The sequence below is a fragment of the Aspergillus vadensis genome, assembly GCF_003184925.1.
Source record: "Aspergillus vadensis CBS 113365 unplaced genomic scaffold BO88scaffold_28, whole genome shotgun sequence".
NCBI lineage: Eukaryota > Fungi > Ascomycota > Eurotiomycetes > Eurotiales > Aspergillaceae > Aspergillus > Aspergillus vadensis.
Window position 1 is genome coordinate 134,440 of NW_020292066.1, and position 27,503 is coordinate 161,942.

At 50.2% G+C, this 27,503-nt stretch overlaps 12 protein-coding genes across 12 annotated transcripts; 5 read left to right on the plus strand and 7 right to left on the minus strand.

The window, feature by feature from the left end:
- Positions 1-23: 23 nt before the first annotated feature.
- On the minus strand, positions 24-1,698 carry BO88DRAFT_491137 (Zn(II)2Cys6 transcription factor; the record flags this gene model as incomplete). Its single annotated transcript, XM_025712836.1, has 4 exons — positions 24-803; positions 866-1,006; positions 1,065-1,586; positions 1,639-1,698. 4 exons carry the CDS (start codon positions 1,696-1,698, stop codon positions 24-26), a joined length of 1,503 nt encoding a protein of 500 aa, XP_025558571.1.
- Positions 1,699-2,175: 477 nt separating this feature from the next.
- Positions 2,176-3,724, minus strand: BO88DRAFT_373599 (uncharacterized protein). The gene has a single exon (XM_025704284.1). It carries the CDS (start codon positions 3,682-3,684, stop codon positions 2,461-2,463), a length of 1,224 nt encoding a protein of 407 aa, XP_025558572.1. The 5' UTR covers positions 3,685-3,724; the 3' UTR covers positions 2,176-2,460.
- Positions 3,725-4,389: 665 nt separating this feature from the next.
- BO88DRAFT_446701 (SGNH/GDSL hydrolase family protein) lies at positions 4,390-5,605 on the plus strand (the record flags this gene model as incomplete). The annotated part of the gene is made up of 2 exons (XM_025710309.1): positions 4,390-4,525; positions 4,560-5,605. 2 exons carry the CDS (start codon positions 4,390-4,392, stop codon positions 5,588-5,590), a joined length of 1,167 nt encoding a protein of 388 aa, XP_025558573.1. The 3' UTR covers positions 5,591-5,605.
- Positions 5,606-6,544: 939 nt separating this feature from the next.
- On the minus strand, positions 6,545-7,654 carry BO88DRAFT_429222 (class I SAM-dependent methyltransferase; the record flags this gene model as incomplete). The annotated part of the gene is made up of 6 exons (XM_025709129.1): positions 6,545-6,790; positions 6,868-6,871; positions 6,906-7,029; positions 7,078-7,328; positions 7,435-7,542; positions 7,602-7,654. The coding sequence occupies 6 exons, from the start codon at positions 7,652-7,654 to the stop codon at positions 6,545-6,547; spliced, it is 786 nt and encodes a 261-aa protein (XP_025558574.1).
- Positions 7,655-9,217: 1,563 nt separating this feature from the next.
- BO88DRAFT_472270 (salicylate synthetase) lies at positions 9,218-10,582 on the plus strand (the record flags this gene model as incomplete). Its single annotated transcript, XM_025711742.1, has 1 exon — positions 9,218-10,582. The coding sequence occupies one exon, from the start codon at positions 9,218-9,220 to the stop codon at positions 10,580-10,582; it is 1,365 nt and encodes a 454-aa protein (XP_025558575.1).
- A 667-nt stretch (positions 10,583-11,249) lies between these two features.
- Positions 11,250-13,480, minus strand: BO88DRAFT_491140 (putative Golgi traffic protein SFT2). The gene is made up of 4 exons (XM_025712837.1): positions 13,000-13,480; positions 12,524-12,644; positions 12,116-12,266; positions 11,250-11,770 (listed from the first exon to the last, which is right to left on the minus strand). The coding sequence occupies exons 1-4, from the start codon at positions 13,226-13,228 to the stop codon at positions 11,618-11,620; spliced, it is 654 nt and encodes a 217-aa protein (XP_025558576.1). The 5' UTR covers positions 13,229-13,480; the 3' UTR covers positions 11,250-11,617.
- A 1,089-nt stretch (positions 13,481-14,569) lies between these two features.
- Positions 14,570-17,455, minus strand: BO88DRAFT_429225 (uncharacterized protein; the record flags this gene model as incomplete). The annotated part of the gene is made up of 15 exons (XM_025709130.1): positions 14,570-14,770; positions 15,010-15,050; positions 15,095-15,176; positions 15,352-15,470; positions 15,614-15,668; positions 15,782-15,822; positions 15,901-15,904; positions 15,939-15,988; positions 16,162-16,218; positions 16,268-16,328; positions 16,544-16,588; positions 16,676-16,827; positions 16,907-17,049; positions 17,117-17,213; positions 17,377-17,455. The coding sequence occupies 15 exons, from the start codon at positions 17,453-17,455 to the stop codon at positions 14,570-14,572; spliced, it is 1,227 nt and encodes a 408-aa protein (XP_025558577.1).
- A 2,331-nt stretch (positions 17,456-19,786) lies between these two features.
- BO88DRAFT_152980 (uncharacterized protein) lies at positions 19,787-20,977 on the plus strand. Its single transcript, XM_025701531.1, has one exon. It carries the CDS (start codon positions 19,911-19,913, stop codon positions 20,688-20,690), a length of 780 nt encoding a protein of 259 aa, XP_025558578.1. The 5' UTR covers positions 19,787-19,910; the 3' UTR covers positions 20,691-20,977.
- BO88DRAFT_152981 (basic helix-loop-helix domain-containing protein) lies at positions 20,978-22,890 on the plus strand. The gene has a single exon (XM_025701532.1). It carries the CDS (start codon positions 21,265-21,267, stop codon positions 22,741-22,743), a length of 1,479 nt encoding a protein of 492 aa, XP_025558579.1. The 5' UTR covers positions 20,978-21,264; the 3' UTR covers positions 22,744-22,890.
- Positions 22,891-23,404, plus strand: BO88DRAFT_152974 (uncharacterized protein). The gene has a single exon (XM_025701530.1). It carries the CDS (start codon positions 23,038-23,040, stop codon positions 23,314-23,316), a length of 279 nt encoding a protein of 92 aa, XP_025558580.1. The 5' UTR covers positions 22,891-23,037; the 3' UTR covers positions 23,317-23,404.
- A 658-nt stretch (positions 23,405-24,062) lies between these two features.
- BO88DRAFT_491142 (putative mitochondrial 2-oxodicarboxylate carrier protein) lies at positions 24,063-25,381 on the minus strand. Its single transcript, XM_025712838.1, has 5 exons — positions 25,208-25,381; positions 25,138-25,148; positions 25,044-25,073; positions 24,894-24,980; positions 24,063-24,822 (listed from the first exon to the last, which is right to left on the minus strand). Exons 1-5 carry the CDS (start codon positions 25,283-25,285, stop codon positions 24,111-24,113), a joined length of 918 nt encoding a protein of 305 aa, XP_025558581.1. The 5' UTR covers positions 25,286-25,381; the 3' UTR covers positions 24,063-24,110.
- A 169-nt stretch (positions 25,382-25,550) lies between these two features.
- On the minus strand, positions 25,551-27,205 carry BO88DRAFT_491143 (putative GPI anchored protein). The gene is made up of 3 exons (XM_025712839.1): positions 26,970-27,205; positions 26,248-26,918; positions 25,551-26,183 (listed from the first exon to the last, which is right to left on the minus strand). Exons 2-3 carry the CDS (start codon positions 26,897-26,899, stop codon positions 25,612-25,614), a joined length of 1,224 nt encoding a protein of 407 aa, XP_025558582.1. The 5' UTR covers positions 26,900-26,918; positions 26,970-27,205; the 3' UTR covers positions 25,551-25,611.
- Between the last annotated feature and the right edge of the window lie 298 nt (positions 27,206-27,503).

Sequence of the window (27,503 nt, forward strand, 5' to 3'; positions counted from 1 at the left end):
GCTGATAGAGCATCGAGCCATACTCAGGAAGAGGAAAATTCGCTCCCCTCTCTATGAACTCTTTTCGGCTTCCCAGGAATCAACATATAGCTGTGATTTCCCGTCTTGACCAGCCGCGCCAAGATACGCGCCTGCTGCACACCTGTAGACGTTGCAATAAGATCGAGTATCTGCATAATCCAGTCCTTTGTGTGAGGCGATATACCCGCACAGTCCGAGGCAAGGTACAAAGGCCATGGCAATCGAGCGACAGCCCCAAGGGCAGCGTCGCCAGAAGTGAAAAAATACGGGACGCTAGCGCAGATGTCCTCCGCCAGTTGTTTATTGATGGCTATAGACTCGTGCATGAGTTGAGATGATTCAGGAATTTCTTGATGGAGACACATTGCTTGGATCATCTCGTGGAGAATGATGCGGGCTTGACGATAGTGGTTCCAGTACACTGCGTTGTCGATGTTTGGATATACGTGATACTCCGTGTCGTGGCTACGGAAGTGTGAGAATGCCAGTGGGGTATTGATGGTCGTATACTGCCAGGTTGGGCTTAGGGAAGTCGCCCATGAGACTAGGTCGGCGTCAAGATCGAGGGCTGCTTGGATTAAGGGTGCGATGTTTCCGCGGAAGCCAGTCGTGTTATATGTCTCCTTTATTGTTATGGAGAGATCGTTGTATGCGACTAAGATGTTGTAAAAGTCTTCCATTGTCTGAGAATCAGCATCACCAATGGATTTTGCATATTTTGATAATGCAGCTATTGTTGGCGAGCGGTGACAACTCGTTCTGAAGAATATGTTGATCATAGCCTGACAATGGTATGTTAACACTCTGAGTTTAGTGCCTATGATATGATTGAGGGATAGCTAACAATCTGTAGGCGTGTGCTGGCGAAGAGGCGCCGCCCAGCCGCTGATTCGAACTGCTTCACTCCTCGTAACTCAAGGAGCTTCAGCGCTCCGCGGGCGTGATTTAGCCAAGCGTCCATCATCTGGGATTGGCCTGAGATAATCTATTTAATAGGGATTAACAACCCACCTACAAGCACACAATGTAGCTAGACACATTACCTCGTACATACTCAGCGTGACGACAGCCCCCAAAGTGGAGTCCGAAGTAGCTAATACTGCATCCTGAAGACTCGTATTGGTGGCCCGCAAGGCTTTGCTGTACTCCTCTGCAGCCGATCGTGCCAATTCAGGCCGATGGTAGATCCTCGACATGCATGCCAGCCCTATGGCTTTCATGGTGGCTTGAAGTGCATCCGAGGGGTCAGTGCGCAGCAAATTCGGCAAATAGCAGAGAATGCCGGGGTTTTGACTAGTGCCGACATAATACTTGAAGATGTGAGACATGGCTTGTTCCTGAATGTGGGTGGTGGGCCCCTCGATCAATGGCGGTGTCTTCGAACTTTCTGCACTGTCTGCAGTGGGTGATCGAGCGGCCTTGTGGGTACTGGCAGCCCGGGCCAAGGCCTTGGTGGTTACAGCGGCCGTCTGATCAAAGAAGCGAAGAGCTTGGAGGTCTTGGTATCCGGGGCATTCTTTACCTATCCGCAGACATTGGGAGCACGCAGGTCGCTCCTGGTCGCACTACTATATGGTCAACAGTCAATCATCCAGGCGTGAAGGTGCACCGACGTACTTTTAGGCGCCGTTTCCGGCATGAAGCACACCCTGGACTGGGCTTTCCTCTGTAAACCATGGTCGCCTGAAAGGGTATGTGGCTCGGAAGGTGTAGCAAACCTTTGAAATCATCCCCGCTTTAAAGGCCCATGCTGAGTTGTCGGGGTCGGAGCTTGTTACGAAAAGGAGACTAGAAGCAGAGCAGTCCCGTCTTCAGCCTCGCTTCAGCCGCGTGGCATCGAAACTAGATCGGTTCCACTGAGCATCCATAGCTGGACGAAGCAAATGCTCCAATAAAATAGACATACATAGGTGTCAGATTGAGCTTAGAAATATTAGTGCCCGGCTCGAAGAAGCTTGCTTATTAGCAGATGCGGTTTAGATTGGCTTTATGCAAGGTAGACCTCCAATGTGATGAGTTTCTCTGTCATAGAGATTCTTCATTGCGGGTTAATATCGAGTCTAACCTAATGCAGTAACCTATTCGGTGCGCACGGCGCTCAGGTAAATAAGTATCATGAAGTAGTGTAGGCCAAAAATGACACTCCTTGCGCTTCAGATTTTGAAGTTTGACATTATTCAGCACCACACATGTATGTCCAAGCAGATAGTTTCTGTGTTTTCAGGGCTGGATTACTTGGTCGAAGCGCCACACTGCTAGTCATTCACACGCTCCCTCAAGAGGGGGGGGTAGATTGTTTCAACTGGATGGCTTGCAAAAAAGCCGTGGAGTTCCAGCCGTTCGTTCGATGTGATTCCACCGTCTTTTTGCAACTCAAATGCTAGGTAAGGCCATGACCGAGAGACCTATTCCTTCACAAACAGATAGAATCAATAATCATTACCTGCCTACCACTAGCCTCCTAGCATCAGCTCCTGTCCGAATGATACCAGGAAAACGAAGGATATTCTTCGGACGTGGTATCCTATTTTCGCGGGGTTCTCCCGGATATCTAAGGACCCCGGTGGCATCAAACATAGACTGGAGGCGCAAGTAATTCAATTCTGGCATCGTCGTAGACAGGAGCCGAAAGAACTCGTCATATTCACCGTCGATCGAAATGTAATCTAGTCTTATATATTCGAGCCTAGTGAGAGGATGGAAGAAGGCCAGAAGCGTGGCTTCGGACATGTGCAAATGACACAATGTGCACCTCTTCAGGATCGAAAAACGGCAAGACTCCTGTACTCGACGGAAGAAGTAGGTATTCTCTACCACTCCGGCTGTATCTTCAAAAGGGTCAGACTCCCATGACAAGTGCAACTCCTCTAGAGTTGGGGCACACAGATTCAGAAATTCAGACAGTGATCGGGTGCTTTCGCGGGCTTCCTCGTAGCTTGGTGGCAACTCAAAAAGTCTGTTTCGACTAAAGTTGAATTCCCGGACGCTCTCAGAATCGAACTTGTATATGTCGTGTGCCAAGCCTAGACGAATCTTCCTGCATGTGTGGAAGGTCGTCGCCAGCCTATTTAGATCCGCCGTGCTGCCGCCGTATAAAGCCTCTGGGAATTCGCTGATAGGAAAGCTACCATGTCCAACAGGACGGTGGTAAAACCCGTCTGCAAACCCATCCAATGACAAGACAGACAGCCCAGTGCTTCGAAGAGCTGACAGTGTGACCCGGAATACCCTGGCGGCGGCGTTTCTCTTGACACCTTCCCCAAGAATTCTGAGCGTTATTGATAACGGTTCATCGTGTGGGGAGTTATCACGTATGTTCTCGAACCCTTGTGCCAGTAACTCAATTATTCTGGGGTTAATGGGGAAGAGTTCTCCGGTATCTTCATCTTCAACGTATGATTGTGATGGAGGTGCATACAAAGTGAGATCCTGGACCCAAAGCCCGAACCGTCCTGGCTGGGTAATTCCAACAAACTGCTCAAGCGGGGCCTCCGCGACTTCCAATTTCTTGGAAAGGAAATAATTCCGAAATGCAGCATTAGACGATTTGACAGAGATGGTGCGTCCAGTCAGACGCAGAGCGCAGTGATCGTGGAAGTCTAGCCAAGCCACAATTTCCTCGATTAACTCCACCGGAAGACTTTCAAGAGTCACCGACGCCATGGCCGGAGAGCAGGCTGGCGCTATCCAGGTTCCACCGGGGGAAGGAAGAGGGTAGCAGGAGAAAGACCCCAGCAGGCACCTGGTGAGATTAAGTATGGTTCTTGAGAAGCTGGACTAGTGACTCTTGGCGGGTGCATCTAGGTGGTGGTTTATGTCGCTTTGGCGGAGTCATTGACGCTCGGGCCTGAGATATCAAGCTTTTGCCAAACGTGGATTGGCTGATTCGTGAGACATTACTTATCGCCATTGACCGGAGTTTATATTAGAAGATGGGACTGTATGGTCATGATATGAGGCGTGCGTCGGTTTTAGCCGCTGCCCTATTGTCGAGTAGTATGCTTTTAGGCTGCTGTCGAAAGAACTGGTTCAATGGTCTCCGTAGCGATTATGAAATTCGGTCGGTTAGTAGTGAGGTGCTTTCCAGCTCTGATACGCTGAGGATATCCGAACCCTCGTCGTAGCGGGCCTTAGCGTGGCAAGACCCTGAACTAGGCGATGCACTAGACAGCCTCGAGGTTACATCGAGGGGATATGATAGGAAAGCCGTATCCCAGCACATTCCTCTTTGGTGCCTGCGATACCTATCGCCAGATGTCATCATCTTTTATCATTTAAGCGTAGGATTAATTAGTCCGTTGGCACGCGCTGGACTTGTGAAATCCCTAGCAAATGGACCTAATACCTGGTGGGAGCAGTAGTTATATAATGACCGGGCATCACCTGCGCCCGAGGGCGCCGATCTTGATTACGCAGCAACCGCAAGTCCAAAATGTCTGGTCTTCTGGGGAGCCGTTCCTGGTGGCTTCCATCACCGGGAAGCCGAGGGTTTTGCTGTCTTTTCGTGTATCTTGCAGCTCTATGCACTCTTGCTCCAGTTGTTTACTCTGCCGTCGCTGTCGAACCTGGAGCATTCGGTCAATTATCCCAACTGGCAAATAATCCTCCTTTTCCCTTGGCCACGGCCAACGAAGACTCCGGGATGTTGTCACCGGTCACGAACTCGATGCAACTCGGTGAAGCAAAGGAGGATCAGGACGCCTTGCAAATGATGGCCTCGATGACCGCTGCGGCCAAGACAGACTCATCCTCAACCGTAACCTCAGTTGACGCAATGCAAAACGGCAACCTACGAGTAATGATTGTAGGAGACTCCATGTCCCAAGGAAAAGAAGGGGACTACACGTGGCGGTATCGAATTTGGGAATGGTTCCGGGCGCAAAACATTGCCGTCCAGTTGGTGGGCCCCTACACAGGGACCGCGCCGTCCGAACCGCAGGCCCACGGGGAGCTCCAGCACCAGACCCCGCTGGGCCAGCCCCCAACCAGCGGCGGGTACGCCCCTGACGTGTCCCCGGACTTTGATCGCCATCATTTCGCCGTGTGGGGCCGCGTGGCCGCCATCGACAAGGACTTGATCTATGATGTCCTCAATGCCCACCAAGCAGACTTGATGCTGCTGATGCTGGGGTTCAACGACATGGCCTGGTTCCAGAGTGATGCCTCCGGCACGCTGGACAGTATCCGTACCCTGGTCATCAATGCCCGCGCAGCCAATCCAAAACTCAAGTTCGCCATCGCCAATGTCCCCCAGCGCAGCCTTATCCCGGGTCGAGAGGATATTCCGTTCAATACCAATATCTATAATGCGTTGCTGCGTAATGCCATCTCAGAGTGGAGTACTGCAGATTCGCCCATTCATCTGGTCGAACTGCAGGAGAACTACGATTGTGGACCAGATGCATGTCCTGCCGGTTATGATGGACTGCATCCGAATCCTGTGGGAGAGTATCAGATCGCTCGCGCGTTCAGCCTTACTCTGGTGAAGGATTACGGGATTGGAAACTCTGCGTTAATCATTCCGGATAAGATTCCAGAGAGACCTCCTCAATCGTCGTTCAGTATCTAAGGGAGATATAGCAGGATCCTCCCTGTGCAATCCGAACTATTCTCATCAGCCCACCGACGTATATTTTGATCCAAGATTTAGTCTACAAAGCGTAGAATATATCAGCTAATCGGTAATATTGTATGCCATAGCCTTATCCATCACTGCCCCCCACTCCCTCTGTTCCTCAATCTAGACCATACAAATCAAAACAGCCACTCAAAACGAGGATATTGTTACGAACAGAAGAACCCCAGGATACTATTATGCACACTGATTCAATGGAAATAAAGTTCTGAAGATAGTATCTTATGGATGTCCTCCCCTTGCATGAGTGTTGTAAGATTTCCTCTTGACGAGTAGATCCCATCTGTGTCGAAGGGAATGAAGAGCAAGGGTAGACATTAGCAAATAGTTACGCAGCGGAAGCAGCGCTTGCTAATGAACCTCGGCAGTATCATCGCGGGTGTGGCTTACTTGGTCAGTTATAGAATTATCGTAGATCTTAACTCATTAGTGACTACATTCAAGCTACTTCATATGGCTTAGTCTATCTGAATATGGAATCGCTATTCCCACTGAGGGGAAGTGGAAGAACAGATTTTGCATACTAGACCCTATAATTCAATGTGTTTTGGATATGAGCAGGGACTAAAGGTATTTTATAATGAGCGATATTAAGGATATGAAAATCTACTACATCGTGTAGAGAACCTTACCAGGAATGTCTGGGATAATTGTTCAGCTACGTCGAGTGTCACATCTAATACCTCGATATCCCAGTTACCCAGTTATGAGTAAATCTTTACGGAGTCAACAAAGTAGTAGCTGTAATCCTTATACTCTTATCCGAGCTACCTACTGCGGCACTAGGTAAGCTGACAGGGCATGCAGCAAAGCAATCCGGTTATATGGAACCCTGAACCATATCTTGTTCCTTCACGGCTCCCTGGCGATAATGAAATAAGCCAAGGATTATGCAGTTTTTTGTGCCAGTATCTTGACCGGAGACCAGTTATATACCGTTCCCTTGCGCTCGGCGCAAAGACTTTGCAGTTCTGCCTCATGCTTGGTCACAAGAGGCACAATCACCTCCGCACATGTCAACTTAGTACCGCGCAATATCTCACCGAGAGCAAGAAGATATGTATCCGTGCATTTCTGGACAAGGAATTCCTGGAACGATTCTGTCTTGGATTCTATAACTTCCAGATGTGCTTCCTCCAGATCGCGAGGGAGTTTAGTGACCCAGCAGTAATAGTGTCAATGAGCCTTTGATACCCTCACGACTATCAAACAGTACTGAAGATAATAGCTAAAAGGGAGTAGATCTTACCTAAAGTCTAGACCAACCTTCTGAAATAGACACGGTATATGTTCTGCAAACTCAAGGGCCTTGGGCCCTTTTACCAGTTGGTGGATTAGATCTGCCTCCTCCCATTGGATGTAGCCTCCCGGCTCTAGTATATATTAGATAAACGTCGCCATCCTTGGGTGGTGAGTGCTACTTAGCAACTGTTGCAAATGTAACATCAGCGGCCCGGTGTTGCCATCTCGTATATTACTCGCCCACATCCGGACATGTACAACATCGTATTGCCCGACAAGTGTGGGAGGAACATGCTTGAAGGCGTCCAACAACGCTAGTTTGACGTTCCGTGGCCACATATGCTTCGGAGGATACTGATCCTCCGAGATATCGAAGCCATGCAGTTGCACGGTAGATGGCATCGATGGGGCTAGGTCGAAGAGCCATATCCTGTACTTTATTAGTGGATGTTCATATGCTGGGCTGGGCATGCATCGGAACCCGAACAGGATCGATCCATGCCCTCGAGTCAGGAAAAGACAATGAACTGCATTACCCATTGCCGGTGCCAATTTCCGCTATCTTCATGTCTGGAGTGATAGGAATGTGGGGGTGAAGCGTATATCCAGTGTGAAGCTTCCATAGAAGATGCTGAGCATCCAATCTAGAAACATAATGAGCAGGAGGTTACGATGTCAACACTGGCTCGCATCGAGAGCTTACCGAACCGAGTCCGATAGTCCTCTTCCAAGAGGATATAGATCAGAGTCAGCCATTGCCGTTGAAGTAAGTAGTAGTGTATCTGGTATTCACTTTCTCTAACAGAGTGTTCAACATGAGCATAACAGAAACTGAAGATGGAGGAACTGACCGGTATAAATGTCCATCGACATTCCTCCTATGCAAAGTTGGGATCCTCAATCAGGGAAACACCGTCACCTGGGCCAACATTACTTGTGTCTTCGCCATTGAAGTTCTATGTCGCGCTTAAAGAAATTGTAACAGACCAATCATGTACCAAGATCCCTTGCGTGAATGTACGACAACGCCTTGGGGTACCCCTACTTGAATGATCGACCTTTGATTGTGAAGAATTACTCATCATTTTCCAACAGATCAGAGAAAGCTTAATCGTAAGGGCAAAGTTTTCCTGTTACTAGCATTGTCTGTCTCTTCCGTTTGTCTCCAACCTGGATAACAGCATGATACGGCTCGACATAAAAGTGCCGATACGTTTGACAGCAAGTACATAAGGGGTTTATTTTGTACCATCAACAATCATCACGCCCAACCGGTGTACTGCTTACCATGATGCTGGAAGAAATCTAAGTCCACCACTCCTGGGCCCTAAAGCGAGGTTACACAGATCTCAAGCCGAGCCGCTCCCTACACGCTGCCGACTGCGGTGAAATGGCCGTGACTACGTCTATATGTCATTACATTCTCTAATGGTCGTACTATGCGCGCCTTCCAGGCCAATTTCCAACTACATTTAGCTGCATTACGTATTCGCGATGCTTGGATCGTCCTGTCCGATCTTTAGCAAAACTGTCTGTACCTCAATCATGTCTGTGTCCTCGACATGGAAGTTTGAAGAATATCATTTGGCCCAATAGAGGAAGTTGACGTCAATAGAAAGGAGATCCTATTCTTCCTTGGTTCAAGGAACAATGGAGCTAGTAACAGTGGTATGTCACACAGCCTTAGGAATCCAGCTCGCTAGCGGCCTTTACTGAGCGGCCTCGTTATTTTTGAACGGCGATTAGCCCGCAAACTTCCCCTAAAGGATCATTCTGCAGATGAAGGACATGGAGTCATGAGATATTGTGATAGTCGCATACCATCCCCCGTCCGAGTACTAACTAGGGATCAGGCTTCCTCATTTTGAACGAATAGATCGGGTCTTTCTCTGCGAAAGCCCGAAATGGTCGCAGCAAGCCAGGGATATTCTGCAAGTTGACTTATTTGCATCTAATACCAGATCATTCATGTGTTCATTGTGCGTTTTCCTCCTAGTAATTGGTGGGATAGAGGCCAATCTGAAGAGATGAACCTAACAACTCTTATCATCTGACGGCCCTTCTTGTCTATCCTGATCATGTGGTGAAGGGATACATGAAGTTCACTTATGCCTTTTATATCACATAGTTTCGCACCTTCCTGTGCGGCCTATCACAATTCCAGATTCTTCTTCTTATAGTATGTTGACGCTGTAGCGGATTTGGGAAGAAAACCAACAAACATTCTCCTGGGATTGATTATTCTTATACACATTTTCCCCTTCAATTTGACCATCAATCTCTACAGCTGCAAGCGTGACAACATCGACCCAACCCGCAATGTCCTCCACTCGTATATCAATAACACTCACCTCTTCCTCTAGCGACCTGCTCAAACCAGTAATATCTGTCCTCGAGAGACACAGTGGCTCTGAGTACTACGTCTACGAACGCAAAGACCACTGGCATATTGGTCTTGGATCCTCCAGATCTTTGATAATCGACTCCAGCGGAGAGAACATAACAATATCAGTAGCTGGAGAATCAAGCCATCACCTCCCAGTGAAGAAGCCACTACCTGATATAGCGCGAGAATTCCTCCGCGAGTACTGGGACCACACATCCAAAGTATACGGACACGTTGGGTTCAACTATGCACCCCATATCCGGGGCCTGAAATACACACCTGGCCAATGGCCCTTACTAGCCTTGATGATACCTCGCATAGAAGTACTCATCGACGCAGATAAAATTACAATCACCGGGGATGACACCAAAGAGGTCCTGGACTTGTGCACTCTGCTGAAAGAGACATGTCGGTGTCGCAACACACCATCCCCCGCTCATGATATTCAACACGTCGACGTAAATGAGAACTCAAGCCAATACAAAACCCTAGTGCAAAAAGCTCTATCACAAATTCAGCAGGACCACTACTCCAAGATAATCTTATCACGCCCAGTCAACCTCCAAAACCGAGTGGACATGCCATCAACACTCCACTGTGGTCGTCAATCCAACACACCCTCTCGCAGCTTCTCCCTCCGCCATGGCGACTACCAAGCCACCGGATTCAGCCCCGAACTCGTCATGTCCCTAGACAAGGGGGTAGTAACCACCGAGCCTCTAGCGGGCACACGCTCCTGCAAAGGCACAGAAGCCGAAATCCAAAGACTCCGACATGAACTAGAAAACGACAGCAAAGAGATCGTCGAACACGTCATCTCCGTCAAAGAAGCCGTGCACGAAATCAGCCAACTCTCCGACAAGCCCATGGTAGAAGACTTCATGTCAGTACGGGTCCGGGGCAGCGTGCAACACCTTGGTTCTCGGGTCTGCGGACGTATATCCCCAGAAAAGGACATGTGGGATGCATTCAATGTTCTTTTCCCATCGATTACTGCGTCGGGGATTCCGAAACAGGCTGCTATTGATGCTATTTCTCGCCTTGAGTCGCAGCCCAGAGAGCTCTATTCGGGAGCTGTTCTGATGATCGAGGATGAGAATACCATGGAAGCTGCGCTTGTGCTTCGCTCGGTTTTCCAGGATCGTGATCGTCAGTGGATCCAGGCTGGTGCGGGAGTTATCGCGGAATCGGACCCGTCCAGAGAGTTGACTGAGACTTGTGAGAAACTTGCCAGTATTGCGCCTTTTGTTGTGAGGGAGGCGAAGGAGTCTAATGATAGGCTTAATGGGTATCATTGATGACAGATCTCATATTTCGTTTTATCGAACTGTTGCTTGCAAGTTGTATGTCAGATTGTCTTATCTATATCTAATGGATTTCCTTCATATAATGACCCTCTCATTCCTCTCTTTCCAGTATGACAACTGAACGGGTGCACTATATAGTGAAATATGTAAATGTTTAGTGTAAATACGTTGGAAAGCATGATCAAACTACTTCCTTCGCTTACTCCGATGCATCGAAGGAGTAAAACATCAGTTGCATATATATATCATCGAGGGTATACAAGACAGACCCACATGCCACCTATTGCAGCTGTAATCAAGTACTACTTAACAGCCGACAAGAATGTATCACCCCATAGAAGGGATTTTCAATTATTAGACCAAAAAATCACCCCAGCTATACTAGTAGTAATAGTAGCAAAGGGGGAAAACTCAGCAATAAACCATACCTACAGTCAATATCCAACAAGTCCACAATTCAATATCGATAGTTCAGAGGATGGTCCGAACAAATTGCCGGTTCGTTCAGAGGACTGACTGGCTGGAGGATGATCTAAGGAATATACCAACCGCATTATCGGGTTCTCTTGCTTAGTAGTAAGAGGAAATATATAATACCGCCCACACTTTCAGAGAGTTCACCATTACTTAGTTGCTAAACACGCAACAGTGATGAAACCGCACTAACAAGTCAATCTGTAACTCTCATCTTAGAGAGGACACTACTTAGTGGCATTGTAATAGCACAAGAGTATTTGGGCACCAGTTTACCCCCGGTCTCTCTCGTGTGGTTAATATAGACAGCTCAATATTTATTATACAACCTATATAAAGCTAAACTACTGACTAATGTATTCGCTGTCTGGTATATATTAAAGAAGGGGGGGTAAGAGCTGTACAAGCAAGCGTATACCGGCCGTTGGACCCATGTCTATCATGATGACCATGCGATCAAATAAAGAAATATACAATGTATGCGCGTCCAGAAGGAGGCGCAGGGTAGAGCAAGATAGTCCGGTCTCCGGTGGTAGCAAGGCTTCAACAGTATCAGCTGGTCATCCATGAAGTGACACGCTGAGCTCCGAATCTTCCCATAAACTGTAGTCCAGTACTACCCATCGGGAAGTAGCTGACAAGGTACCAGAGCAGGGCAGCTAGCTGAAACACCGACGAGATGAGCGTCAACAGGGTTGAATGAAGCTAGAGGAGAAAAGACGATTAGCAACCGGTATTCCCACTGGTGTTCTTGGTGTGCACGGGCCCGACTGGGGTCTACAGTAGTGCATGCACATCCAACCTGCTACTGTTGCAGGACGATATGAGAGATCATATTCACGACCGGGGTGGCGGTGCATTATGATGTCATATCGTCGGCTGAAGGCTCCGACTGTACGCGCACGACCCAGGTATGCAAGATCCTCGAAATCGACAGGTTGGTATGCGATCGCAGAGGCGTACGCTCAGATAGTACAGGCATACACAACATGGTCCGGCAGGGAAGATCCTGGGCAATGTAGCTAGAGCCAAACAAACAGGGGTACTTACTCCGATAGCAAAGTACAAAGTCATGGCGATCGAGCCGAAATAGGCCGCCGTGAAGGGCAGACGTGGTCCCGAGACCAGATGTTTCGCGTAGACCAGGGGTCCCATGAGGACTGCCCATGATAGGAGAAAGAGCAAGGAACCAACCGACCACCTAGTTCAAGAGGTAAAACCGGTTCGATCAGCCACAGATTCACAGGAAGTTCCTTGGCAAACAGTATGGGTGAGGCGTGATGGAGGGTTCAGCACGGACGCTGGAATGTAGTCGGATCGGAGACGCGTGGTGCATAGTCCCCAGCGAGGAGGGCATGACAAGCACTCCACCGCCTCGTGCCCTCCCCGGTGGGTGGGCGAAGTAGGGGATGTATTGGGGTTCGATAAAGATCAACGGGAATCTGTAGAGCAACTTACAGGATGGCAAATTTGCGGGGTTTCAGTGATAGGACCGGGAACAGGAAAAAGCAAAGGAGGAAGCAGACGGCGGCACCAAGGTTGCATGCGATGAAAATGAGCATCCGATCCCATCGACTTACTGTAAAGGGAATGTATGATTAGCATTAGCCAAAAGTTAAAAGGGGAGGAGGTAGGGCGGCAAAAAAAAAAACAAAAAATGCGTAGAAGCGCAGAAAAAAAAAAAAAAAAAAAAAAAAAAAAAAAAAAAAAAAAAAGGAACAAAAAATGGAGAATAGGAAAATTAAACGGTGGATGACAAAGTATAGTCCCATAGGTAAATAGAGAGTAGAGTACATCACGCAGCTATTCCTAGGGCTTCCGTGGAACCCAGACAGATGCAGGAACTGAGTCTCTGTCACCTGGACTGGGCAGTGCAGCAAATCAAGGAAGAGAGCATCTTTACGGAAAATCGGTCATGCGTTCGGAGGACTTACAGGCAAAGAAAGTATCTTCCTCCTCTCGGCGACTTGCGGCGGGTAGGGGAGCTCCCGGAGCTTCATGAGTGGGCAGTTGCAGATAGCCCTCCCCTTGACCAAATGGATTCCAAGACTGTAACCGTGATAGGATAGGCGTATTCGACGAGTTATTGCGGGCGGAGAGATCTGGGTCTCGTCGCGACCAACCCAGGGAGTTGACCGAATCGCGGAATGAATTGGTGGCCATGATTGCTATTCGCTTCTGTGCCGGGCCTAGTTACACCCTGGTGGAAGAGGGGCAGGGTAAACGAAATGAAAGCAAGATACTTGCCTTCGGACAATGTTGCTACCGGGGTTGGTGTACACTGCCAGTCGACCACTGGAAGAGCGACACTGCGGTGACAAGGTGAGAAAGGCTCTGCAGGGACTATGCACGACGGAAACCAATATGTGCGTGCAGATGATCTGCAGATATCAATGATGGAGGGGGGGGGGGGAAAGACGACGGCGAGTGAGTAACAGGCGGTGATAGGATCGAACTAAAGCGGGCCAGATGACTGTTGCGCAACCGGACTAGACTCCCGAGGAGCTTGGGCACGGGACAAACCTAGCGTCCGCTAATAGAAACTTCGGACGTTGGTGGTCCACTGGTGTCTTCTCAGAGTGAAGCTGATAAGCTTGTGATCGCCCTCCTGCCCGATTCGTAAAAGTCGTGTTATCGATAGTAACCTGTCACCAAAGGGGACTGCGCCTCCTGGAGGTAGTCGGCCTATTCTTAGAGGAGGGAATTGCGAGTGCTCCTAGCAGTAGCGCAGACTGAAACAGTATCTCCGAACGGCCGATGTAACAGTTCTAATAACCCAGTGTGTCCCACGAGCTGTAAATCGGGGGTTTAGTCTCCCACCCCGGCGCAAGGAATGCAGAGATCGAACGGCCAATTACCCAGCCGGGAGAGGAGCTGCGCCGACCGGAGAATGAGAGGGAGGGTGGAGGAAGCTGCAAGATGATGACGATGACGATGACGATAATGGGGGTTGAGAGAGCGAGGATGGTAGCTGGCGTAACGCTGGGGCCACCCGAATTTCAAGACAGAGATCGGCTCTACACAGGCTGCAAGATTAGCCAGTCGTCATCTGACTTGGGAGGATGGAAGGAGGAGAAGGAGGAGTCGAGCAAAAGACGAGAGGGGAAGTCAAAGGAGGGGGGGAGGATATGTGGGTGTGGGTGTGTGTGTGTGTGTGGGTGGGCGTTGAGCAGGTGGTCGCGATGAGTGTAGGCAGAACAAGGCACGTAGCCAGAACACCACCACTACCACCACCACCATTACCAGCTAGAGAGATAGGGAGAATACGGTCACATACCAAAGCTCGCAGAAACTGATACTATCTCCGAAACGCAAGTGGATGATTGAGTGTGGTTGTCAACAATGGGGGAGCCTCTTTACCCACAGGTGTCGCGATAATTATCGGGGGATGATTGCTTTCCAGCACCAGCACCGCCCATAATCGCCGTCGCAGTTGGAATGGGAGTTCGTCCCTTTCCTGCAAAGCTGGGGTGGGTTACCCCAACAGCCAATCAGCAGCCTCGTTCACAGAGACGGTGTCCCGGTGACGGATCTAAACCCAAAACGAGCTGGTGACCCCAGCTGAGCAATCGCTCCACCAATCACTGCTTGAAATGGCGCCATGGCAGGCAGGCTGGATACAATTAATTGGCTGGTTTGAAGACCATGGGAGAGTTCGGCCACACCGCCCATGGGGTTAGTTAAAACCGTTTGGCGCCTGTTCCGCTGACCAGGTCGCGTCCTTACCATACCGAAACATACTTACTTCCCACTGCTACTAGTAGTTACACTAGTAAGTACTACTAGTAGATACAGACAGTACTATCAGTAGGTGCCGGTAGCCTACCTACTACTACTTACCTGCCTTGGTACATTTCGTCGTCTAGGTCAAAACAGTGTCCACCCACTAACTACATGACTAGTCATCTGTAATTGGTGCCTATCTCCAAGAGCAACCAAAAAACCTGTTCAGGATTGTAAAGGTGCGTTGCTCCCTCATGGTTGGCTTCTCAGCTCGTCGAATGAGAAGCCGAGAGACTGTGGTTAGACGAGTGGCGCCCTGGAACCCCTTCCGGCTGGCTTCTTTCCTAGTCCAGTCGATCCTGGTTAGAGCAGCCGGGGATGCAGAAGCCTACTTGGACCTCAGTACAATCTCCTCCTATCCATGGTGTGTCTGCATTAGAATGCTTATCACGGCCGATAGCTTCTTAGTTGGGTTGCATCAGGCAACTCCAGGGAGAGACATGTTACGTACATTCGCTGCGTAAAACTGGCTAAAGTCAAAAACCCAGAAGCGAATGATTTACCTTTGCACAGTCCCGTAAATCTCCAACATGCGAGCTTTTGTCTCTTTTAGGCGATAGTAAACTAGCGTCGAGATCAAACGGAAAGGTGTTGCCGGCCGGATAATTAACCCCGCCAGAGTCTGATTATCTTCCTGTTGCTACTTTAGAGGAATTCCTCAGCTGGGATTGAAATTCCTGTGTCTTTTGCTCTTTCTGTCTCTCTGATATTGAAACCTTAATTCCTGGCCGGGTAGGAAGCTGTTCTGAACCCCATTAGCGTCACAAGTTACTGGATGGATGATGAACTCTCTCGCCTGCATATCATACGCAGCTAGTAGCTACTGCATCCTAATAGCACCTGCACGTACAAGAGAGTCGGCGGCCAAGCATAGGGACCGACCAGCTCTTGCCATCGTCATGGCCAACCATCAGATACATACGTAGTGAGAACTCCCTTGCAGTAACCGTGGATATCGGCCATGCCCTCCGAACCTTGACGGGACGGGACGGGCACGATTTGCGGGAACCAATGCTATTCCTTCATTAGGCTTCCACTTCTGGTGCAAGTACCGGGCTTATCTGTTGATTCCGCATTCGGCAGAATCGACCGGACTTGTGGTCTGATACCGGTCATCCATTATCATCATTCCACCAGCAGCTGTATGTACGATGGTGTCATCGTTGGGAATGGCGGCGCCAGGTCGCATACCAGATTATTGTCCGCTGGGGGGGAAGTCTACATAACGATCGGTGCAGGAATTTAGGTCAGTGGGCGTGGTTCATGGTGTAGCTGGTCGGGTCGTGACATACCACCTATCGTGTCTGCGGCACTTCGAACCAGGGTTGACAAGCTAATCTCTGCTGGTGGCTTCTTTCGGGCTATCAGGACTCCCCGATTGATTTGATGCTGCAAGGTGATTGGCAATTTACTTTTGACAGCATTCCAGACGCAGCTCAATTGTTTTCCCACTCGCCGGATCATAAGGCTCCCCACATTCCTGGTGGCTTGTATTTCAAATCATCGAGCATGAAAAGTCAAAAGGCAAATGATGGAATGAATGGAATTAAATCTTGTCGCGACGCGCGGGTGCGCATAGGGAAGCGCTTCTTATGAAGACTGCTCGGAATAACGCGAGAAGAATGAAGCCATTACCCCGAGAGCAGGAAAAAGGAGAAAACAATAGGAAATTAAACCAGCTCCCGCGCTTGGGACACCGTCGCATTGCACCAACCCCACCCCATAATTCAAAGTAGAAGCCTATCAGATGGCACAAGCTGGCGCACTCTTTCTCGGGAGGCGACAGGATGCACGGTGTCACGGACCGCCTTCTGTGTCAGCCCCAACCTGGAGACGCTCGGACGCCGAGGTGTCTCTTCTGGAAGCCCGACTGCTTCTTCCTAAGGGCAAGGAGGCGGTTCCATGCTCATCTTCGTACTCGAGGTGGACGTGCGCAAATAAGATGAGAAGGAGGGTCTTGATATGCGAAGGAAGCCGACCTTACTAGCCTGACGATACCGTATCCCGGGCAGGTGCCCGGTGTGTGTATCTCTCCCCAAGATAATGGTGGCTGTATACCTCCTAGATACGAGCGGTATGTATGCCTGGAGCTAAACCTAGTGCGATGGACATCGTATTGTGTTCCATGGTAAAGGCGGTGTTTTGTGCCGCTCGTCGGTCCTATTAGTGTGCAGCGATCTTGAACATGATCATCCAGAAGCCTGGGTAGTAAGTAATAGTAGTAGTGATGAACAGAGGTAACCTGGACAGATTTCGAAGTTGCTGAACAGAAGGAGATCGTTTCCCTCAGTTTCCTTACCACATGGTACGCCACGATCATTCATCCCTTCTCCGATACCCGCCATGAAGCACTCCGGCGGAGAGCCTGGGGAATTAATGATCAAAACTAAAATTACCGACAATCTATTTTGAAACAATTTATCCATCCTGAGGAACCCCTCAGTACATTAGCAGTATACTATGATGTCATCGTTCCCTTTTGAAAATTAAAATTGAAAAAGCAAAACCATGATTTTTCTAAATCTCACGCTCCATGGTCATTAGTCCGCCCGTCAGGATGAATGATCTGGTATGCTTGGGGCTTGCCCAGCCTGGCATCTGATACATTCCCGAGTGGGTTCCTAAAATCGAGGGTAAGGAAGTATAGCAGGCTGGCTGCTCCTATAGTAGGCGTCGGGGTTGTAAGTCCGACGGCGATAATGATTGCTGTCTTAGCGCCCTTTTTGGTTCAATACGATGGAAGTATATGGCGCAACGAGATACTTTGTAATAAGTAGCAACCAACCAGAATCCAACCTGGGATAAGATGAGTGATAATAAACCGGATAACTAACATCTTGCCATGGGGATAACACCCCTCCCCCTCCCAAAGGCTGACCTCGAGTGAGTCATTCTAGTCTCTCTTTCTTTTTATTTTTATTTAATTATTTCTTGAACCTGGCAAAAAAGGGACAGGTGACAAATATAGTAGTACCTGGATGCTCATGGGATTGAGAGGGGAGGTTAACCTCCCCCATCCGGACGGTGCTACCCTCCTTGATGGATGCTTTTCTGACCGTCTCTCCTACAACCTACTTACCCTACTTACAGTACACCCCCTCCTGCCCACCAACCACACGCCCCCCTTTCTTCTGCTTGTATTGGTCTCATCCCCCTCCATCTTCACATACTTAGCTTCCCACGCCTTAGCTTCATCGCCACCAAGACTTGCCTTTTCCTTCCCTCCTTTTCATTAATTAATAAATTGTATTCATTCTTTTTGTAATTTTGTTTTGCCCGCTATTTTAGTGTTGCTTTGCCGTTTCTGATTATTCCCTTTTTCTATTTTTCAAAAATAAATGATATTAATTTAATTCCACACCCTCTACTCCAAGCTGGAGAACCGGTTTACGCATGTAATCCCCGTAGATGCTTTGTTAAGCCTCGTTGATTGAGGATCGACGCCCTGCATGACCTTGACCGTGATATATCAAATGAGAGGCTGTGAAGAACGCCGCGAGAGTCTTTTAAAGTCCCCCTCATCCCCTCGTCTTTTCAAGCCTAGGTGTTCTGTTTCTTTTTGATCTTATCTGGAATACCACTACTACTACCGATCATACCATCTACCACCTTGAATCTTGGAATCCTGTCGACAGAAGCTGGGACTTCTTCATTTGATGATTGTTGCGTCGCCCGGCTGCGCCGCATTGACTCTCCCGCGAATTGCCTGTTTACGGTCACCGTCGCTCAAGGGTAGTTCCCAGTAACTTGACAGTACAGTCTCTCAGAGTCGCTGAGCACGAACCCCTCACTGTTGCGACATCTCACACCCAACAGGGCACAAGTAAGTAATCACAGCTAAATACCTTGTCGTCTCCTTTGCCCCGGTCCCCTTCCATACTTTTTTTTTCGCATATAAGCCCCTCCTGCCGCTGAGATAAGGCGGCTGGCTTCATAAGCGCTTTCATTGTTACTCCCTTCTCTTGTTTGCTTTTTCATTTCTGCCTGGTCTCTGGATACTTTGAGCCTCACCTCTGTCTACCTCTGTTACTATTCCTCTTTCTTTCCATCACTTACCTCCGCGGGGCCATCCCTTCTACTATCACACTGTGCGTCTATGACTGTTGCGCCATCAACTGCACTATTTCTGTCACTGCAACCTGAAGGATATGACTAATACTAATACCTCTTGTGCAGGTCTGTGAAGAACATCGCTCATACCTGACCCTGGACACGTCTAAACCTAGTAAGTTAGTTTTCCTACAGTTTCGCATATCGTTTTTGAGTTCTCGATTATTTTTGTCCTGCATCATGTTCCTTTGAAGCCTGGTCGCACTGGGGATTGAGGATCCCGCTTGGAGAAGATGCAAGCAAACCTGAACACACTCTAAATCCGATGACGGAGGAAGCAAAGCCAAAAGAAGGAGGGGTATGGGTTACTCCTCATTCCTCCAGTATGTGATATCCGGCAGAGATATTGCCGGGGTTGTCATGGCTTCAACCGAGCTGTGGTCTGGGAAGAGCAACAAGCGACGGTTGCAGCACAGCGCCGTTGGGCTTCAACCCCTGCATGCTCTCTCGGCGGGGGGAGGGTAATACCCACTGATCGCGGGTCGGAGGTCGAACAGTTCGCGGGAAGACAGTGAGCAGGCGCCTATGAGATGCTCCAATTTGCTCCGACATCCCCAAGGGGTTGAGTTACCGCGGGGCAACCTTGGAAGGCTCATTCTTGTCTCACGGACCCCGAGTCGGAGAGCGCTTCCCGGTTGGACTAAAGCGGGGAGGCGGTAATCGGCGAGAAAAGAAACGAGGGGAGAGGGGAAGAGGAGAGACATTCTGCACCTTCATCGTGATTATTGTCACACATAGTCACATACGCCATGTCTATGTCTCGCTTAACAACACCCCCAAGGCACGCCGAGAGGAAAGGGGAACCACGGGGAGACCGAGGGGGTGGGATCGCAGCGGGTGGCAGATTTCCGGGGCAAATCGATGGCATCTCCACACTTCCACACTTTCCACTGCCACGCCCGCATACTGCCACCACTGACCGCTTGCCCCCAGCAGTCCCACCGCCCGGGGAATGCTCAACACGATCGGTTTTGCCTCTCTTTCTCCTCCCTCTTTAGTTGCCCCCCCACGGTGCCTGTTTCACTTTCAGCCCATCAAGTGCATCCATCCATCCACATTCATCTCTCGCCTCCTCCACTCCTTTCCCCTCTTCCCATCCCAGATTCTCCCAGCGTCTGTCGCATATACCCCAGACCCAACTCGCATCCATCATCGAAACAGTAATTCTCAGGAAGCGCGCTTTCCACCCCCCCACACACTCAACCTCCCCCGGTGTGCAAGTACAAGGCTCCATCTCATCTCGTCTTGTTCGTTCCCGTGGATCTTCCTCACTCTCAACTGTGACCGGCTCCGACTGCTCTTATCGCTTCCCTTTTCCCTTCCCTTTTTCCCTTTTCCCCTCCCCCATTGTTCCAGCCCATCGCCTCCGCGGCCCCATCTGGCCGCCTTTTCACCCTCTCTCCCTCTTTCTGTCTCCCCTTTATTTTGCCTCGCTTATGGCCACGCAATTCTGTTTCCTTCTTTGATCTCTTTTTCTTACTTTCTATTTTCCTTTTTTTTCCCAGCTGCTACTTTGCCCATTTCCCCGGTCGCTTACCACAGACCTTTCTGTGCAGTCTGCTCTTCCTCTGTGCGGTTCACAATCAACGAGGCAGCCTATTGGGTTTCGGACTCCGCCCACGATAGTGGCATTTTCCGAGGCGTCCGCTTTCGAATCTTACCTTTCTACCACAACTTCGCCCACCGCGACCAGTCAAATCCGATCGCGAATTACCCCTCGCATTCGCCTTGAACTCATCCCGGGTTCAGCACCAATCGTATCTTTGCCTCATCCAGGAAGCGTCTACCGCGCAGTTTCTTGCTCGTCAAGTAGACATCCCACTCTTCTGGTTGGTAACTCCGTACCTTCCCTGTTTTGTGGTGGTCTGAGCCACCTCCTGTCTCTCTTCTCCCTGAAATTAGATCGTGGCTCATTCTAGTGTCGCCTTCTCTCTCTGTTTGATTGAGCGCTAACGGGCACTTGTCCGATCTGTCAGATTTTCTCCCCGCCACCCTCGCAACTCGCCCGACCTCGTTGATGAGTTTAACTCACCGCTTCTATCACTGGACCTCTTAACTATTCTGCGAAGAGGCTAAACCTTCACACGAGGAGCTTTTCTCGCTCCACATTCAGCTTGGGGTTTACTGTGCTCGAACCCCATAGTCCCACAAGCATCAGCGAGTTCGATCTTGAACTGTAAGACTCCCCTGGAAGACGCAGTCGGCTTTCTGCCTGAGTGCTTGCTTAGACTCGCTGTAAACTGGCGGAAGCGAGCATTCTCATCAAGAACAAACCTGACAAACGCAGCAGTGATCAGTCCTCCTTCATGATGTCACAGTCGAACTATATGTCCAATCAATTTGGCAACCCCAACGAGGGGGTTGACCCGTCGGAGCTTAGTATGCAGAACGGTGGATTCATGTCCTACCCATTTACGTCGCAGCAGAACTTCAACTTTGGAAACTCAGGTATTGATACAGATGAGTTGTTGGACCTGGAAATCAACGGACAGAATGGCATGCAGCAGAACTTCCTCCAGGACCAGCATTCGGGTGCCGGAATTTCCATGAGTCATCCGGGGCAGATGTCTCAGATGTACTCCAACACGCCCGATGGAGCTCCCATGAACAGCCCGTTCATGCACAGTTTTAACTATGACCACTTTCGATCCATGAACCAAAACGGCCAGCCCGGCTCTCATCTGCAGAGTGGATCCCAGTTCGAACAGAGTTATCTGGCTTCCAAAGGCCGCCCGAGTTTGCAAGCAGTGGACCGCGCCTCGCTTGATGCGCGCAGTCCGATGACCCCGAGGACCCCAGCCCTTGGTGCATTGACCCTGGGAACCCCAGAATCTGGAAGTTTTCCTACGCAACCCATCCGGACTGGCCTGCAGCATCGCCACCAGAAGACACTGTCTAACCAATGGGACGGTACGCCAGGAAGTGCCCATTCTTTCGTGGAGTCCCCAATCTCCTCCCCCGGCCACCCTCACCACGCGGGAATCTCGGAGATCCTCAAGTCTGGTAAACATGCTTCCTTGCCGGCCAAGGTTGATACGCACATGCCAGGTAGTGCCCAGGACCTAGAATCCCAAGAGGCCAAGCGACGCCGTCGGCGGGCCTCCCATAACCTGGTCGAGCGCCGGCGACGGGACAACATCAACGAGCGCATCCAGGATCTCTCCCACCTCGTTCCCCAGCATCGCTTGGAGGATGACAAAGTCCGGAAGCAGCTTGTCAACAACACAGCAATGTCTGCCACTGGAGCCACCCCCAATGCCGCGACGTCTTTGCTGGCTGGAGGCAATGGTCGCCGGGCCACTGCGGGTAACATTACGATGGGTCTGCCAATCGAGGAGAAAGAGAAGGGCCCCAACAAGGGCGACATCCTGAACGGTGCCGTAGGCTGGATGCGTGACCTAATGTGGGCCCTACATGTTAAGCTCCAGCAGGAATCGGAGCTGGCTGAAATCATCAGCAACTTGGGTGGAACTTGGCCATTCGAACAGACCGAAGAAGAGAAGCGGATGAGAACGGAGATTCTCGATGCTTTGGAGAAGAACGACCCTAGTTCGTTCACTTATAGCAGGGCACCCGGAAGCGGGCTGCGAGTACCGAAACACACGAACATGGCAGGGGACTCTGTGGCTGGCAATGGGGCTTTGAGCCCCCAGAGCCTGAGCCCCCCGTTCAACGGCAACGGCGGTAGCAACGGAGGCTCTGGGCAGGCTCAGTACTGGAGCAGCTCGGGTCACGCGGGCATGAGCTTCAAGGAGGAAGACGAGTATGCGATGGAGATGAATTAGATACATTCCCGCTAACTATCGCTCGAGCTCTCATTTCTTCAAACGAACGCATGTCATGAGCTATTGCATACAAGGGCGTCAAACGGACGGGTAGTTGACCGGCGTACACGGAAGCCTTATCATGCCATCGAGGCTAAAGGGCCAGTTGAACTTTCTTTTCGTCAGTTGTTTGATACTTCTCACGTGTGGTTCTCGCTATACTTGCCTGGGATTGGCTGTCTCGGATTCTTATTGCTATTATCTTCATTCTTTGCCTAATTTCTGGTGGGCTTTACTTGTTGAGTTGATTGTCTTATGTGTTTGTCTTGTGAATTTCCAGCTAGCTATCTTGGGTTGCATGTTTTCTGTTGTTCTTTTGCGCATAATGGTGAGCAAGGTCGGAACACGACATGTCTTGCGTCATTTGGCTTCTTTCCCTTTTACATCGATACCCTTTTCCCATTGTCCCGGTTTCACAGTCTTCAACTTTCCTACTTCATCCTTAATATCCTTTTGGCTATTTTGACCCCATTTCGGATGTCATTTACGGCTGCTATCTATTTTCGATTTAAATTACATAGCATGATTCATTGATACAATGGTGCATTCGGTGCATGCAACTTTACTCTCTACTCAATGCTCATTTTCCTAATTTACAATGGAAGTTACTACAATCATTGGCCCTGCCACAGGCAATAGAAGCCTAGGCATCAGCAGTAGATGAGTCGACACGTGTCCTGCACGCCATCGAACAGGCACATGGAGTGTTCTAGACCCCATTTCCTAAGGGTCTAACCAGCAAATGATAGTAGTCCAAGGATATCTGATGTCTATCGTAGCGCCCGCCATCATGCAGTTCCCCGGGGACGATGATTGCCCGACTACTGTAGGTACCAATCCTGGTGAGACCAGGATGGACCCATTCCATGGGTCCACACAGACATACATTAGACAGACATATCACATGCATTTCTTTCTTTTCCTCATTTCTTACTTGCTTATTCTCACGCTGTGCATACAGCTAGCCACTTTTGCATGGTACCTACATACACACATACATAGTACATGAATAGTACGGATCTAGTAGCATTCAATAAATGCAGTGCCCAGTATCTACAGTACTATCTCAAAAGCAAATATTGGAAAGGAAGGGAAAGGGGGAAAAAAGAAGGGGGAATACTTTCAAATTTAACATGAAATGAACAACAACAACTAGACCCTTCAGACTCTTTTTCTCTCTTTTTTACTCTTTTTCTCTGTCCCGTCTATTTCTATTTCTATCCCCCTATCTCTGGTAAAGTAGAAATATAGAAACTAAACAAAGAAAGAATTCATTTCACAAAAAAAAAAAAAAAAAAAAGGGAAAAGGGAGGTGTAGGAGGAGGATCTTACTCGCCCCTCATATTTCTAAAGAAGTCCATGACTCCCGTAAACACAACAAGAAGGATACCACCACCAGGACCCAATCTCAGCACCTTGGGCAAGAATCCCTTATACAAAGCAGCAAATCCTTCCTCCTTCATGACAGTTCCGACGGCAGGCCAAGCCCAGTTGTACTTGGGCACTTGACCGGGGACCTTCGAGGTGTTTTGAATACGGGACTTGACGACGTCCATGGGCGTGTTGAGAATCGTACCGGCCGTACCACCGATCGTACCCGCGATCAAGTCATTGCGTGTCTGCTGGCTCTTGTTGCCCGGCTCGGCGGCAGGGAGCTGCGCGCGCACCTGGAAGATACAGCCGAAGTAACCCGAGTTCCAGAGAATGTGGCGCCACAGGGTGGATTCCAGACCGTTGTACATGGCGAGGGGACCCTCCGCGGCGACGATCTTCTTCACGACGTCCAGCATGCCGTTGTATTTGCCGGCCGAGGCGCGGTCCTGCAGACGGATCTTGACCAGCTCGAAGGGCACGACGACGAACGACTCGGTCGCTCCGGCCGTCGCTCCGGTCAGGATCGCCAGTGACTGTGTTTGCTTCTCGGCGCCGAACAGGTTGCGGTAGAAAGCGCCCCAGCTGTCGTTGGCGGCGAACTTGGTCGCACGCTTGGGCGCTTCCATCAGGATGGGGGCGGAGATACCGCGGTACAGGCGGGAGAAGCTGTTATTGGGGGAGGTGGGTTAGTTTGGTTGTGAGGGGGTGGTTGGGGGGGAGGGAGTTGATTGGCGTACCCCTCGTTCTTGACGATCTTGCGCAGGCAGTCGAACATGCCATTGTAGTATTCCTCACCGGCGACCGCGGTACCCTTCTGGAGTTGACTGAAGGTGGGATAGGTTAGTGGGTGGTTGCAATTGGGGAGAGATAAGAGAAGTAGAGCTTACACTCGAGTCTTGACCACGTCCAAGGGGTACCTGGGGGGAAGGGGATTAGTATTGGCTGGTTGAATTGTGTCGATTGAGGGTGGGAAATGCGCACATAACCAGAATCTATGGCAGAGTTAGTCGCGTGCTCCGGTGAACTGGCAGCGGGATCACACCATACGTACCTCGGACACACCGGCGACGGCACCGGCAATGAATTGGTAGCCGAAGGGCAAGGGCTTCTGGGTGTCGTTGTTCGACATGGTGATGAATTGGCCAAAAGTAGGCGTGCAGACGAAACAACAGACGGGGAAGACGAGTCGGGAGAGGGGAAGAAAAGAAGAAGAAAGAGGGAAGAAGTGATGGAGAATGAGATTATCGAGGGAGGAGGCCGCAGTCGGAGAGGGTCGGGGACTCACCGGGACGTCGCCCGATCGGGTAAAATGCCGCCCCACGTGCCGCCCCACGGGGCTTTTGACGCTTACTTATACCTGCCACCGCATTCATCGGTTCAGTATCATTGTCATTGTCATTGTCATTATCATTTCGCTATGCATGCTCTCGTGATCTACGTATCAAATCATGTCTATCATAACGCCAGGGCCGCTAGCATACCCATGCCCATCACCCCCCACTGCTGCCGCAATTGATCACTCCCACTCGTGGCCTGCTCCTTGGCCACGGTCTCCGTCGCCGTTGACACTGCCGTACAGCTGGTCCCGCACTTGTATCCCGACGGACAACAACCTCCCCCGACGGATTGGGCGCAGCTGAACCACCCAGTTGCGCATCGCCCGGGAGAGCTTGTTGTTGTCGTGGATGCCGTCGTCGTGGCCACAGGGACTACAATTGTCACTCCGTCGCTAGTGAAGGTCGTCGAGGGCGTTGCCGGGCAGGATGTCGTGTCGCAATCGCGGCCGGTTCGGCAGCATCCTCCATGGTAGACGGCAGAGCAGGCGTAGAACCCGGTTGGGCAGACCGATGCCGTACTGGTAGTCGTGGTCGTCTTGGAGTTCGTGGAGGTAGATACAGTGGTAGGTCGAGAAGGAGGCACAAGATCGCCCGTGGTTTGCGTCGCAGTGGTTTTAGGGATGGTGTGTGTGGATGTCGATAGCATGACGGTTGAGCTTACTGTGACCGTGATTGTGTAGACGCGCATACCTGAGCCGTTAGCCTCAATAGCGACACAAAGTAGGGGGTTCTTCAGTTGATGCAGGTTACTTACATCCCCCGGTGACACATTCGTACCCTGGGATACAGCAGCCACCGCCCAGAGACGACGAACAACTGGAGTATCCGTCCTGACATGATCCAATTGTTCCCGAGCACGTCTCTCCCTTCGGACAACAGCCTACGTCACCAGATCCGGTGTCGTTGACCAGAACGCACGTGTCGCTTGTACTGCAGCAGCTTTCAGGTCGATCTATCGATGAGCATCCGTATGTGCCGGAAGGACATTTGAAGTCTCGCCGAAGAAGCGGTGAGAAGTGCTCACTCCACCCGCGCCTTTCGATCTCGAGGTCGCTCGGGTAGGAGGGTCGAAAGGGATATGAGCGAGGTTGAAAGTAGACCTTCTCGGTTGTGTTGAGGTTATAAGGTTGTGCTTGTGATAAAGAATCATTGACGTTTGATGTGTTGCCGGCTGTATAGGCCTCGTCGAACAGCCAGTAGTCGAGGAAGAATTTCTCGCCCTCATCGTCGGTCATCTTATGGACTCCGCGGACAGGCTTCTGAGATAGGTATGACTCGATAAGAGCATTGTGTTGATCGATCGAATCCGTATCCTGGGAGTCATTGGTGATAGAGACATTGCTTGCGAAGGCTTGTCCTGCGATTGATGGGCCGAGGATGCAGGCCAGCAAAGATATTGACAACATGAGGTCGTAGTTTCTAGGACTGGGTCATAGTCAGCGCACGAAACATTTCCAGGAATGAAGTCGCACATACATAAGTAGTATATATTATCGTCTTCCGAAAGGACGTTATCGGAAGAGCTCCGTGATAAGTCGACCGACAAGGTGACAGAAGGGAAACAACCGGGATCAACTGCAGATCATACCGGCACTAAATACACGAAGCACTAAGCATGAAACTAACAGTCGGGGGGCAACCGACTCTCTCCTCTCTGCCCAAAGACAGTGTGGCTGGGAAAGAGTGGGAACAACAATTAACAAGGCAACGGGGGCCTCCACCGTCCCGATCGGGAAATAATGCCAAAAAGGTGACAATAAATGGATACCTGATTATGCCGGCAGTATTCTACGTTCACCGCTTTGCGTCATGGCGGTGGGCCCCCCGTTCCATGGGAATCAAGAAAGTGGAGAGTAAGTGAGTCTCAGCTCCATTCCATCTTGACAGCTGCCCGTCCACGGATCAGCTTATCATTGGATGATGGAGAAATGTTGACTGTTGGAAATTGGAGAATGCAACTGTTGGCCGAACTAACTATAGAAAGGAGTGAGGAGGGCTGAGAAGGTGCGC

Excerpts from the sequence above, each read along its gene's own strand:
- BO88DRAFT_491142 (XM_025712838.1), bottom strand. The coding sequence starts at position 25,285 with ATGTCGAACAACGACACCCAGAAGCCCTTGCCCTTCGGCTACCAATTC. Across the intron at positions 24,981-25,043 it reads GACGTGGTCAAGACTCGAGT|TCAACTCCAGAAGGGTACCG; the intron begins GTAAGCTCTACT and ends TCCCACCTTCAG. Across the intron at positions 24,823-24,893 it reads AAGATCGTCAAGAACGAGGG|CTTCTCCCGCCTGTACCGCG; the intron begins GTACGCCAATCA and ends CCCCAATAACAG.
- BO88DRAFT_152974 (XM_025701530.1), top strand. The coding sequence starts at position 23,038 with ATGTGTTTGTCTTGTGAATTTCCAGCTAGCTATCTTGGGTTGCATGTT.
- BO88DRAFT_152980 (XM_025701531.1), top strand. The coding sequence starts at position 19,911 with ATGCTCAACACGATCGGTTTTGCCTCTCTTTCTCCTCCCTCTTTAGTT.
- BO88DRAFT_152981 (XM_025701532.1), top strand. The coding sequence starts at position 21,265 with ATGATGTCACAGTCGAACTATATGTCCAATCAATTTGGCAACCCCAAC.
- BO88DRAFT_491140 (XM_025712837.1), bottom strand. The coding sequence starts at position 13,228 with ATGGCCACCAATTCATTCCGCGATTCGGTCAACTCCCTGGGTTGGTCG. Across the intron at positions 12,645-12,999 it reads GGAAGATACTTTCTTTGCCT|TAAGTCGATGGGATCGGATG; the intron begins GTAAGTCCTCCG and ends TTCCCTTTACAG. Across the intron at positions 11,771-12,115 it reads CTTTGTACTTTGCTATCGGA|CTTCATTCAACCCTGTTGAC; the intron begins GTAAGTACCCCT and ends TTTCTCCTCTAG.
- BO88DRAFT_373599 (XM_025704284.1), bottom strand. The coding sequence starts at position 3,684 with ATGGCGTCGGTGACTCTTGAAAGTCTTCCGGTGGAGTTAATCGAGGAA.
- BO88DRAFT_491143 (XM_025712839.1), bottom strand. The coding sequence starts at position 26,899 with ATGTTGTCAATATCTTTGCTGGCCTGCATCCTCGGCCCATCAATCGCA. Across the intron at positions 26,184-26,247 it reads CGAATGTGTCACCGGGGGAT|GTATGCGCGTCTACACAATC; the intron begins GTAAGTAACCTG and ends CTAACGGCTCAG.